Source organism: Brassica oleracea, chromosome C5 (assembly GCF_000695525.1).
Source record: "Brassica oleracea var. oleracea cultivar TO1000 chromosome C5, BOL, whole genome shotgun sequence".
Classification (NCBI taxonomy): domain Eukaryota; kingdom Viridiplantae; phylum Streptophyta; class Magnoliopsida; order Brassicales; family Brassicaceae; genus Brassica; species Brassica oleracea.
Genome location: NC_027752.1, coordinates 3,279,841 through 3,293,241, shown reverse-complemented (window position 1 = coordinate 3,293,241; position 13,401 = coordinate 3,279,841). Strand labels below are relative to the sequence as shown.

General features: G+C 32.5%; 2 protein-coding genes across 4 annotated transcripts; both read left to right on the top strand.

Moving 5' to 3' along the window:
• The first annotated feature begins 4,609 nt into the window (after window positions 1–4,609).
• Window positions 4,610–7,232, top strand: LOC106294564. The gene is made up of 10 exons (XM_013730161.1): window positions 4,610–4,858; window positions 5,093–5,195; window positions 5,280–5,384; window positions 5,476–5,553; window positions 5,644–5,699; window positions 5,785–5,842; window positions 5,924–6,049; window positions 6,143–6,238; window positions 6,407–6,478; window positions 6,871–7,232. The coding sequence occupies exons 1-10, from the start codon at window positions 4,752–4,754 to the stop codon at window positions 6,931–6,933; spliced, it is 864 nt and encodes a 287-aa protein (XP_013585615.1). The 5' UTR covers window positions 4,610–4,751; the 3' UTR covers window positions 6,934–7,232.
• Window positions 7,233–8,561: 1,329 nt separating this feature from the next.
• Window positions 8,562–13,203, top strand: LOC106294563 (probable low-specificity L-threonine aldolase 1). 3 transcript variants are annotated; one of them, XM_013730157.1, is made up of 9 exons: window positions 8,562–8,675; window positions 11,087–11,549; window positions 11,862–11,973; window positions 12,075–12,125; window positions 12,203–12,407; window positions 12,478–12,536; window positions 12,632–12,732; window positions 12,857–12,923; window positions 13,013–13,203. In XM_013730157.1, exons 2-9 carry the CDS (start codon window positions 11,107–11,109, stop codon window positions 13,049–13,051), a joined length of 1,077 nt encoding a protein of 358 aa, XP_013585611.1. In that variant the 5' UTR covers window positions 8,562–8,675; window positions 11,087–11,106; the 3' UTR covers window positions 13,052–13,203. The 3 variants fall into 3 exon arrangements, with proteins under 3 accessions (XP_013585611.1, XP_013585612.1, XP_013585614.1); XM_013730158.1 differs by lacking the exon at window positions 8,562–8,675 and adding an exon at window positions 10,222–10,323 and having other exon boundaries at window positions 13,013–13,172; XM_013730160.1 differs by lacking the exon at window positions 8,562–8,675 and adding an exon at window positions 10,457–10,540 and having other exon boundaries at window positions 13,013–13,172.
• The last annotated feature ends 198 nt before the right edge of the window (window positions 13,204–13,401 follow it).

Genomic DNA, 13,401 nt, shown 5'->3' with positions numbered 1-13,401 from the left:
GAGGTTTGGAGCCCGCTGTACTTTATTAATAGCCTAAATTCTCAAGGAATATTCTTTTTGATGCCTACAGGTTTTTTTTCTTCCTTCCTTCAGATACGATTTTCTGTTAAGCTTTCTTTTTATTATTACTTTTTTTTTTTTTTTTTTTAGTCATTTTAATATCATTTTCTATTTGAAAGTCAATCAATTTATATTGTAGGTGTAATTTCCTTATGTACTTATTTGCAAGAATGGTATGTTTTTATTTGTTTAGATGTTACTAGGAGAAGGTTTGTAATATTATATTCATATTTATAAACATATTCATAAGGAATTTCAATCACTTATTATATTCTAACAACATGTTGACAAAAGAGAAATAAATATCATTTATATTTTTGAATTAAAAAAAAAATATTTTATATTATTTTATCTGATAATTCTTTGGTTAAACGAATGGATGATTTAATATCGTTGTTGTAAAAAGGCAAATACTAAAGCGTTTGGAATGATTTGAGTATCTTATTTGGCAAGAAATCTTTAGTTTAAAAACATTTGTATGGAAAAAGTCTATAGTACTTAATGATGAACAATAATAAATAGTGTTCAATCGGGATCTTTATACATATTCTTCTAGAACGTTGACTTGATGATGATGCATACAGAGAAAATAGAAAACGGCATAAGTCACATATATGGTTTTACTCTATCATTGTTCATGTATTTAAGTATGGTTGTTATTTTGACCGCTAATTGTTCCATATTGATGGTTTCATGCTCTCTTTTCTTTTATGCATGTCTTTGTCTTATGTCCTTTGGTTATTCTAATGTTAATTAGCTGTTGTGTTTACAGATTCTTTGCTCACTAGGGGTTTTCAGGTACGTATCACACCCCCGCATGTCTCTACTTTTTATATTTTGTTATTGCTTTCCACATCATTCACTTGCCCAAGTGTAAAGGTTTTTCTGTTAACTTGTACAAAAAAAGATAATGAAAATCGTGTTTCTTTTTTGAAACATAACCTATAATTCTGGTTGTGTGACACCTTTTTGGATGTTGCATAAAGGAATGAAAATCCATTTCGTAACAAGCAATTAAAGCAAAACAAACACAAAATTCTCAGACGTATTCAAATACTACACGTCAAATGACAAATCACATGTAAAGTAAACATGTAAACTAAGTTTTATAGATTTCGTAGGGGGTCAGGTAACCCCATTATCTTCCTCGCCTCTATTAGTAAGAACTAAGAAGTAAGACAAGGGCTTGCCAACATTTTGAACTTGATAAAACAACATTTCATCAAAGCTTCGAAATATGGGCCCAAGGGAGAGTGTAATTGGCCTAAAATGAAATAAAGCCCAAACATAAATAACTAGACTGTCTAGAGAGAAAATAAGAAAGAAACGAGGCCCAAGTTGATGCAATGGATTTGAATCACAGCATCTCCAACCCAAGATCTATATCATCTATAATAAAACAAGACACATACACACAAATTTTAAAAAATTACGTATAAAATACCAAATTCTCAAGCATTGTTTCCGTAATACTCTCATATGTGCTCACTCAATCAACACATTCTGAAGTGATAAATGAGCCTCTTTATTTTTAATTTGTAGATTGCCAGCTATAAATTATTGAAATCAGATATGTTCATTGACTGATATTTCAACTGTTACCTCAGGCGCTGATCTTGCATCTTGCTAAACTAGTTTAATGTTTTTTTATTTTGTGTGAACTTTATTTTATGTATTTTTATTTTATGTGAATTTTATTTTATATATTTTTATATTGTGTGAACTTTATTTTAATGTTGTGTAATATTTATCTTATTTTATTTTATTTTGGTGTACTTAAGTTATTCTAAATTAAATTTAGTATATGTATTTATGAAAAGAAATAACTATAAGAACCAAAAAAAAATACAAAATACTTTCGAGGTTTTACTATTCAAAACTTCAAAATTTGAGGATTTGAAGTTGAGTGAAAATGACACAAAACCTCAAAATTTTAGATTGGGTTGGAGATGCTCTGATGCATTGCCCGTAAATAGCAAAGAATCATCGGATCAATCAAATGTTAGTATGTAGTCTGTTAATAGTCCACGATGAGATTCGAACCCGTAACCTTCGCCCCGGAGGCGACCGCCTTATCCATTAGGCAAGCCTGGTATGTTTTTATTTGTTTAGATGTTACTAGGAGAAGGTTTGTAATATTATATTCATATTTATAAACATATTCATAAGGAATTTCAATCACTTATTATATTCTAACAATATGTTGACAAAAGAGAAATAAATATCATTTGTATATTTGAATTTTTTTAAAAAAATTATAATAGTATAATATTTTATTTTATTTTATTTGATAATTCTTTGGTTATATGAATAGATGATTTAATATCTTTGTTGTAAAAAGGTTATATTAAAGCGTTTGAAATGATTTGAGTAGCTTATTTGGCAAAAAATCTTTAGTTTTAAAACATTTGTATTGAAAAAGTCTATAGTACTTAATGATGAACAATAATAAATACTCCCTAAGTTCTTTAATAATAGACTTTTTAGAAAAAAAATTTGTTTCACAAAGATGTATTTTTTATGTTTTTTATGAAAAAATTGTAAATTTCAAGAAAATTAATTGACTTTATTGAATTGCTATTGGTTAAAAGTTATTGAAAACTGAAAATTACAGAAAATGATACATTTATTATGGTAGTTTAATGTGTTTTTTTAATATATGTGAAAATAGTAAAAAGTCTATCTTTGTAGAACGGAGGGAGTAGTATTCAATGGGGATCTTTATACGTATTCTTCTAGAACTTTGACTTTATGATGATGTATATAGAGAGAATAGAAAACGGCATAAGTCACATATATGGTTTCACTCTATGATAGTTCATGTATTTAAAGCATGGTTGTTATTTTGACCTCTAATTGTTCCATATTTGATGGTTTCATGCTCTCTTTAATTTCCTTTACCTTTGTTTATTTAGTAGTCATAGTTATGTCCTTTGGTTATTCTAATGTTAATTAGCTGTTGTGTTTACAGATTCTTTGCTTACTAGGGGTTTTCAGGTACGTATCACACCCTCGCCTGTCTCTACTTTTTATATTTATGTTATTGCTTTCCACATCATTCACTTACACAAGTGTAAAGGTTTTTTTTGTGAACTAGAGAGAAATAAACTTGTACAAAAAAGATAATGAAAATCGTGTTTCTTTTTTGAAACATTACCTATAATTCTGGTTGTGTGACACCTTTTTGGATGTGTTGCATAAAGGAATGAAAATCCATTTCGTAACAAGCAATTAAAGCAAACAACCAGAGCCGGCCCTGACCTAAAGCTCATAAAGCATGAGTTTTAGGCGCCAACGTTTATCAATATATCAGGGGCGCCAACGTTTATCAATATATCCTACGAGTGGCAGTTTCAATTCCGGCTTTTGATTTTCCCCCTTCCCTTACATTTTTTTTTCATAATGAACTAATGATTACAATAAGCGTTTGTTTTCTACAATATCTTCGTTTTCTTTTAATTATCTATAAAATAAATATTAAACAAAAACCTAATTATTTATTGCACTCTCTTGCATTTTCCATGTAAGTCTTAACTTTATTATTATTTTTATGATTATTATAACTTTTTGGACTTTTTAAAATCTAATCAAACATAAATATCGTATATTAGATCACTACAAGAAAACAGGGGGATTCTGATGGCCGAAATCGTCGGAAATTCGTCGGAATAAACCGATTCCGACGAATTTCTGACGAACCCGTCCGTCGGTATCGTTTCGTCGGAAAAAAAAATTCGTCGGAATTTCGTCAGAACTTCCGACGACTTTCTGACGAATACCGAGAAACGTCATTCTGACGAACTTCCGACGATATGACATAATTATAAAATATATTAAAATTTAATATGTTTTACAAAATAAGGATATAAATATCAACGATTTTCTGATTTTTCTTTCAAAATAGTTGAATAATTGTGTGATCATTAATTTACTTTTAAAACAAAAAAACTGATAGTTATATACTTTATTTTCATAAACAAATTAATTTTTAATATATCATGTATTATTCTGATTAAATAATTAAAAATACCAAAATTAAATATTATTAAGGGGCATAATTTTTTTAATGTGCTTTAGGCGCCAATTAATACCGTACCGGCACTGCAAACAACACACAAAAATTCTCAGACGTATTCAAATACTACACGTCAAATGACAAATCACATGTAAAGTAAACATGCCAACTAAGTTTTATAGATTTCGTACCTGACCACCATTATCTCCAAAAAATTAGCTCCCCCCTCCCCTCTATTAGTAAGAACACACAAAGACTTTCAAACATTTGAACTGATAAAACAACATTTCATCAAAGCTTCGGAATATGGGCCCAAGTGAGAAGTGTAACTGGGTCCAAAACGAAATAAAGCCCAAACATAAATAACTAGACTGTATGAGAGAAAATAAGAAGAAACGGGGCCAGAATCGTTAAATCAATCAAATGTAGTCGGTGGTAGTCCGTTCATAGTCCACGACAAGCATCGAACCCGTAACCTCCCGCTCAGGATGCGAGAGCCTTATCCATTGGGCCACGCGAAGTTAATTGCTATACCTTTTTTTTTTTGGAACACGTTAGTTGCTATACCTAAAGCAGTCTTGATTCGCCGAAGTCTCACTTATTAATTGCTACTTCTCGTGCCCTACTCGGCTCTGCCACGGCTCTCGCGATATCGACTGCGTCTGTTCCCTCCTCCATGATGGCTTCCGCAATTTGCAACGCGTTTCGTTACCCTCCTCCTCAAATTGGTCATCGGAGTTCCAATACTACTCTTCGAGCTCCCAAGTCGCCGTCTTTCGTCAGGTAGCTTCTTCGTCGCCTTCAAAATCGATGCCTTTCATCTCTATGACTTGCTTAGAGATTTTCATTGAGTTAGTGAGAAAACCCTTATCTTTGTCATTGATGAGTTGTTAAATGAGCTTCAAAGCTGTAAGCTTTTCTTACAATTGGCTACAGAGTGTATAACTTCAGCCAAGTTCCATTGTTGTGCTCAACTTTGTCCAGACCATTTCCTTATTTGTAATGAAAATTGTTCAGGCTTCTTCCTAGAAGGGTGTTGCAGAGCAGGATTGTGATACGTGCTGCTTCGTCTGCTGCTGCTGGAAACCCACAGTCTGATGGTGACTTTAACCCATATGAGGTGATTCATCCCTCGAAGAACTTGTTTTACTAGTTATTGTTTCTCTCTGCACTACTCAATCCATGGGTGGGATTACCTTGTCAGGTTCTTGGTGTTAACCCTATTGAGGGCTTCGACAAGATCAAGCAAACTTATCAAAGAAAACTTAAAGAAGCTCAGAGGAGTGGTGATGAAGCCACTGCTGCTCTAGTAAGTTACTTCTCTCTTTCTTTGGTGTCCTCTGTGTAATGATTTTATTTTCTTTTTTGTGTTAACACGTCTCTGTTTTTCCTGTTGATAGCTTGAGAAAGCATATGATAAGCTCATGTATTCCCAGTTAATGAATAGGAAAAAAGGTGTGACTTTCGGTTCCTTTAAGGTATGTACCCTTTCCTCCTCCCTTCTAGCCAATATTATACCGTCTTGAACTTCCTATCTTAATCCCCGGGTGAAATTTCTCTTAATTCAGGTTTCCAAGGACATTAAATACGCTGATAAGCAGCCTTTAATACCATGGGGTCCAAGGTAAGAGATTCTTTGTGAGTTTATTTATGTTAAATCCTTCAAAAGCACTTTATAATTTATAATCTATTGACCCATTTTGTTACAGGTATTCCAAGTCCCCCAAGAACGATATGTTGATCAACCTAGCAATATCAGCTGCGTTCGTAAGTATGAGGTTTTGAGGATTATGTTGCTCCTTCCACAATCATATATGAATCTCTCTCTGTCTCTTTTTTTTTTTGCAGAGTGCATGGATTGCCATCCAACGTAGTGTTGAGTACAAACCGCTGCAGTTCATGTCCTTTGTGTTCGTTTACAGAATTTTTGAGAAATTGAAATCCTTTGAAGGCCCTTCAACTCCAACATATAACGTGAGTTTTTCAAAAAAAATATTATTGTTTAATGTTGATACACCAGGTGGCTCTTATAGTCCTGATTAGCGTTGATGTTGACACTGGCTGCAGGAGGAAGGCGAAGAAAATGGACGGGGATTGAAAATGGGAAAGAGGCTTCTTCGGTCTCTTTCATTAGTTTTCGGCTCTATACTTGTTGCATCCTTGGTATGTAAAAAATCTATCAAGACTCCTCTATTGTATGTTGCACTAGCTGCTACTAGTTTCACTTTAGCAAAGAAAGCTTCTTATGTCTATATACTAGTTTTCACTTCATAAAAGTTATTTTACTTGATTATAGTCTACGTTTAACGCATAGTGAATCATGCATTACAGGCATACACTGGGATGTTAAATGTCATAGAGTACATGGGCAGCTCCATACCCATTGCACTCTACAATAACCAGGTTAGTGTTCTTACCCAACGCCCATCTCTCTTCACTTGGACCCATCCCTTAACTTAGTCCCACACAAAATGATCATTTTGGTTGAGGATCATTAGGTTAATAGATGAAGCCTCAACAAACAACAGTAGTTGATTAGGTTGTAGATGATTTATGCTGTTGATCCGTAATATGATATGTCACATCTATATTCTATATGTATTATGGTATGTGTACTTCTACCGATGTGAAATCTAGATGCACAACTTTTAGTTGACTATATGTTTGGGCATGATCTCTGAACCAAGAAGGGTCTGGTCTCTAAATTTTAATAGTTCCATCAGAGATAACCAGGCTTTCTGATATATTTCAACAAGAACTAAATCAACAGTTCTGACGTTGATAATGGATTGCAGGAACTTATAATCACTGCTTCATCGGCTTTGATGCTCTATGTCATGGCGTCATATTACAGATAATGAGAGAGTACAAAGAGCTTGATCTACCATGAGGGTTTGAAGAAGTTTTTTTGATGTATGTGGCTGCTAGATGTTAACAATTTGAGATCAAGTTCTTTTCTTGGGAGAGATTTAAATTTATCTTTTATAAATATTTTGTTTTGGAAAAATCAAGTAAAAGAGACTCTCGCTTGCTGAAAAGTTTCGTTTCGAAAATTGTGATTGGTTCGATTAGAAAAAGTGCCAGGCGGCTTAGACTGAATTATGTATTACTTTCAAAATTATATATACATAAATCTTATATAGGTTACGAATGGAAAGGCATGACACGTGCAGTTTTCCCGTAATACATTTACTATTCACGTTTTTCTGTTTGCAAAAACAGTTTAAGCGTTGCATGCACTTCAAGATTTTTGTCTTTTGTGTAAAAAGCAGGAGATCTGCGTGCAGATCTTATGCGCTAACATTTGGTGGTGTTGATCTGCTTTTTTATTTTTTGATAAAAATTAATTTTGTTATAAATACTTAACTTTAAAATATATTTATCTGATTTTAAAAATAATGTACAATGATTAACTCAAATTATATAGCTTACACTAATACTGTTTATAAGCATGACGTTCAATCACCGACAAAACACAATATTTTCAAAGGAAGAAGATATAATTTTTCTTACATAAATATCAACAAGAGTAAGTAGTTAATATTTTTTTTATGTTTAAAATAGTTAATATATAGGTAAATGATTGAAATTTTGAAAATCTATTGAGAGAAGACAATTTTAAATGAAATCTTAACCGAAAACGTGTATTTATTGAATTGTATGATCAAATAATTTTCATGACTAATTACCGTTTCAAATATCTTACACCCACTGGTAGAAAGTTTTCCGGTGGTAAATTTAACCAAATGTTCAATATTAGTGTAACCTACTGGTTCTCTCAAAAAAATCTTGATCACTTGAAAAGAAAATAAAAGAAGTATAAGTATCTTATAAACAATTTACAGGCATTTCGACCGATCTTATAACATTTAAGATATTTGTTTAGATATCTAGGTGTAATTTTTATTGTTTTAATATATGGTCTATAGTTTTGAACTGATTTTGTCATTCATAAGTTATAATAAATTATTTAATCGGTTTGATCTGTTTCTCTCATGCATGATCCGCTTGATCTTGCACGTGTCCCGCTTAATTTCCAGTTGTCCTGCTTGATCTGTTCCGGTTGAACCGCTTTTACTATTCGAAACCATAATATAACAAGGAAATAAACAGATAATAATTCTCGCAAATTGGTTTGATGAAAAAGAACGAATCAAAGCTGGAAAACAAATCTGACTGAGACGCAGCGGTGACGATGCATGAGAGCATAATTATGTGGAGGTTTTTAGAGTGGGATTTTTAGCGGAATATAAGAACCCGTCTCTTAATTTTTAACTAAAAAAGTTAAGAACCGGTTCTTAAAACTCTTATTTAAAAACTGATTTTTAGTTTTTTTTAGTTAAAAGCTAAGAGACGGTTTTTTATATTACATTAACAATTTTACCCTAAGAACCCAATAATCATGCTCCGAGTAGGAAAGACACGTAAGAGCTGACTCAGTCTCTATCACAGTCACGTCTCTATAAATAGAGAGAGGTGCGTTGTTACAGCTGCTCCACACTAATATTTTTAGACTCTTTCGAAAAATATTGACGTGTGGGTGAACGATCCTTAAGAGTTCCGTCTTTTACTTGTACGCCTTTCTTTTACTAATAAAGTGGTACGTTCCTTCTCCTCCTCCTCAAAATATAAACAAATTTAGCTGTTTTACTAATGGTTTTAGGCTTTTAGCTATTATGAAGAATGTTCATGCAAGCTTTTTTCCGTTATTAAGGTTTTTTATAGTCTTATCATATAAAACCATTTACGTTATTTTGGTTTGAAAGCCTTCAGTCAAAAAACAAAAATTAGCTGTTTTGGATTTAGATTAATTAACGTAACAAGATTTGTAGACGACGTTACTTTACCTGGTGCTGCAGTTATATTTGTCTATATATATATTTGATATTTCTTTTATGAAAAGTCTATAAGCAAATTATTTATCGATCCTTATATTCACAACGCATGACTCATATATTATGAATCTGATAAGGGCCAGAAGTTGAAACATAGAGCATTAGAAGAGTAGAGTCATAATTATAAACAAACCAGATTTTAAAAATATATCAAAGACACGGCCTTGAGATGAAATGAATGTGAAGGCTATAACTTTGGGTTCATCGATACGTCCGAGGAGAATAAGAAGACAACAATCTCGTGAATAACTTTTTTTTTGCCTTGGACACTTATGTTACGTGTGCTTCCCATACACAACACAACTTCATCCTTTTCTCGTGATCGTTAGATTCCTGATAGCCAATTGGTAACTTTGGCCTTATCGTATCTTTGTATGTATCAAATCAGCTTAAATTTCCACGTGGCACCCTTCTAACGTAGCTAATTACCACGTATCCTTATTTTTTTGTTGCGAATTACCGGCTATAAGTTTATTTTTTTAAACCTAAAACCTAATTACTTTATAAAAATGTTTTTTTTAAAGAAAATGATAGTCCAAAACAATTACATCTATTTCCAATCAACTATAACGAGATTTTTATCTACAATTTCTTTACATTTTTATCATACTACAAAAGTAAAAGTATCTATAAAATCTTGAAAAATAATTGTTATATATCATGATTTTCAAAAATAAATCTAAAAATTGGCATTTATTTTAAAATATTAAATAATATGTAAAATAAAGACTTTAAGCAAGATAATATATATTAGATAAGAAAACTAAAAATGCTTTTTACTATAAATCTATTTTGATTAATTACAAAAATCTTTTAACTAGCATAACTTTAAATAATTTTAATAAATTAAACGTATTATATTTTACTATAACGAAAAAGCTTTGTTTTTGCTTGATATTTACATTGGTTTTAGTTTATTTTTCATTATATTTGTACAGTCTAATAAAAGTATCCAAGTAAATCTAATTCTTATGTTTAATATTATTAAAATAAACTTCAAATTATTATATTAATTTATGTTATTTAAATTTTAAATGATATTTAAAGAAAATATCACATATCAATAAATATTAGGTCCAATAAAACGTTTCTGTTTTTAATTAGAATTTTTTTAAAAAAAATGCTTAAAGCAAAAAATCTTTTATTTAGTCTGGAATCTCTGTTTCAGATTCTAATAGCAATAAATCTGAAACTTTCCTTATTTTTTTTGTCAAAAGTTTTAATTTCAGATTTTAATAGTAATAAATCTGAACTTTTCCTTAGCTTTTTTTCTTCAAATATTCCTCAACAAAGGCTATATAAAGTCTTTAAGTTGGAATCATAAACACGAGCATCCTTCTTCATTTTGCACAGGTACTCCTCTGGTTTTATGTTTATATCCAAAACCTTTAGTATTAGCTATTTATATTTCAATGTGTATCATTTTAGTTATTAATCTCTGGTTTTATTTACTAACTGAATCTTACATATTTTAATACTTTAACTTGCCTGAGGGAGTGTTACATAAAATACACTTCTATGCATGATCATCTGGGAGTCTGTGATTCATTCTCAAGTTCTCAACAGAATGGTTATTCCATATACTTTAATTACTACGTCTGGTTTTTCTTTTGTATCAATATTTTTAGATTTTTTACATTCTTTATTACTTTAATAAATATTATTTTAATATACTTCACGCTTGTGAAGAAGAAGAATCTGAAGATATTCTAAGCTTTTATCTCGTAATGATGATGTTAAGAAGGAGACATTTTAATATTCTCCTCATTATAATTTATATTACCTTAAAACAGTAATCATTGAGATTCGTACGGAGGTTTGCGAGTTAATAGGAGAGTTATTGTGCTGTCCCCATTAGACCAGTTCATATATTCTTCCTTCTGGTCTGACGTCAAACTGTTATAACAAATTATTTAAGAGAAATCATAAACGATTAGGAGAGAAGAGTTACCTTATCTAACACGTTAGGGCTTAAGTGTGTTTATCCTTTTCTTTTGGATTACGTTTCCGAGTCTCATTAGGATTGGTGTCGTTACAAATAGGCCTCTAGTGTTTTATTGCTTCTGCTGCTTATGACTTTCTAACCAAAAGAAGATAACCAATTAATGTGTTATAGGTAGGTAGATTGGTATCAAGATGGTGATGAGAATCGTGGATCTACGTTCAGACACCGTGACAAGACCCACTGATGCAATGCGCGAAGCAATGGCTAGTGCAGAGGTGGACGATGACGTCCTCGGCTACGACCCAACGGCTCGACGTCTTGAAGAGGAGATGGCTAAGATGATGGGGAAAGAAGCGGCTCTGTTCGTGCCATCTGGTACGATGGGGAACCTGATATGCGTTATGGTTCACTGCGACGTAAGAGGCAGCGAGGTGATTCTTGGTGACACTTGTCACATCCATGTGTACGAGAACGGAGGGATATCGACAATAGGTGGAGTGCATCCCAAGACAATCAGGAATGAAGAAGATGGGACAATGGACTTGGTGGCTATAGAAGCAGCTATTAGAGATCCTAAAGGAAGCACGTTTTATCCATCAACAAGGTTGATTTGTTTGGAGAACACACATGCCAAGTAAGTGTCATAATTTCTCAACACATGCGCATGGCCGGTCTTTGAGATTTTGGGAATATAGACGATTTAATAAAGAGTTTATATAGTTTTTCTTTTTTGCAACTTTCCTATAGATATATATACAAATTTAGAAAAATTCTGGAGGCCATAAACCAATGCTTCACTAGCCTATGCATCCATGTCACGGATGAGTATGATTTTTTTATATATTAGTTAGTCTCTTATGACGATCTTCACTAGCCTATGCATCCATGTCATGGATGAGTATGATTCTTTTTGTATTAGTTAGTCTCTTACGAGGATTTGACACAGCTCTGGTGGGAGATGTTTGAGTGCGGAGTACACTGATAGAGTTGGAGAGATTGCCAAGAGACATGGATTGAAGCTTCATGTCGATGGAGCTCGCATTTTTAATGCTTCCATTGTAATAACAATCATCTACTTTATCTCAATATATGCCTTACACATCACAAACCACTAGACTAACCTATTATGAATTTTTGTTTGTTTGTTTGTTTGATGTAGGCACTAGATGTTCCAGTCCATAGGCTTGTGAAGGCTGCTGACTCTGTTTCGGTGCTGTTCTCTTATTTAACCTCTCATGAAAAGTTTAGATAAAATGGATAATTTGGGACTCATTCACACATGTACAGGTGTGTCTCTCTAAAGGTCTTGGAGCTCCGATAGGATCTGTAATCGTTGGTTCACAGAGTTTCATAGAAAAGGCCAAAACGTTAAGGAAAACATTAGGTGGAGGAATGCGACAGATAGGTGTCCTGTGTGCAGCCGCTTTGGTCGCACTCCAAGAGAACCTCCCAAAGCTACAATCTGACCACAAGAAGACAAAGTTGTTAGCTGGTACGTATGCACCAACTCATTTATCCTAATTAATCACTATAACAATAATTAACCACTAAATATTTTGCAGAAGGGTTGAACAAAATGAAAGGGATTAGAGTAAACGTTGCAGCCATGGAGACTAACATGGTGCGTACTGTCACTACTCTCTTGTTTTTGTTATCAATAATAATAATGACAAAAAATGTTGTTTGTTTTAATTAATTTTACGCCATCAATTTCAGATATTCATGGATATGGAGGATGGCTCAAGACTGACCGCTGAAAAACTCCGCAAGAGTCTAACGGAGCATGGCATTCTCGTCATCCCGGAAAACTCTTCACGGTACGTCTAGCAAGTACAAGGTTTTTATTGTTTCATACTTAGGATTTGCGTTTGAAAAAGGTTCTGAAAACGTATATATATTCTAGAAATATAAAATATTTACGTGTGATTGTGGCTTTTTCAGAATCAGAATGGTTATACACCACCAGATAACAACAAGTGATGTGCATTACACATTGTCTTGCTTACAAGTAAGATTATTATTATTATCATCATTTCTCTCTATACGATCCACTTTCTTTACTGCTATTTTTTAAAGAATTGATATTTTCTTTGGCAGCAAGCAGTGCAGACGATTCAGGAACCATGCCAGAACTAAATTGGCCAAACCAAAATGCTCTCTCTTTTTAAAAAATATTGTTTGTCTAAAGTTACTATTAATTAAAAGCTACAAGGACCAATCGATCTTTAAATGAATTTGTCACCCTCATGTCATGTCATCCATTTTATTATTTTATTTTTGTTTTATAATTTACACATACATAAGCCATGATTGAACAAGATTGAAACAAATACTTGATATGACCAGAAATGAAGAATGGATGGATGAAACACACTCGCAGACAATTGCAAGTAAAAATGATTATATAGTGTGGTTTTTGACACTACGCACCACCAGTATATAATCATTTTTCTTGTGACGTGGGGTGAGTTCATCCATATATATGT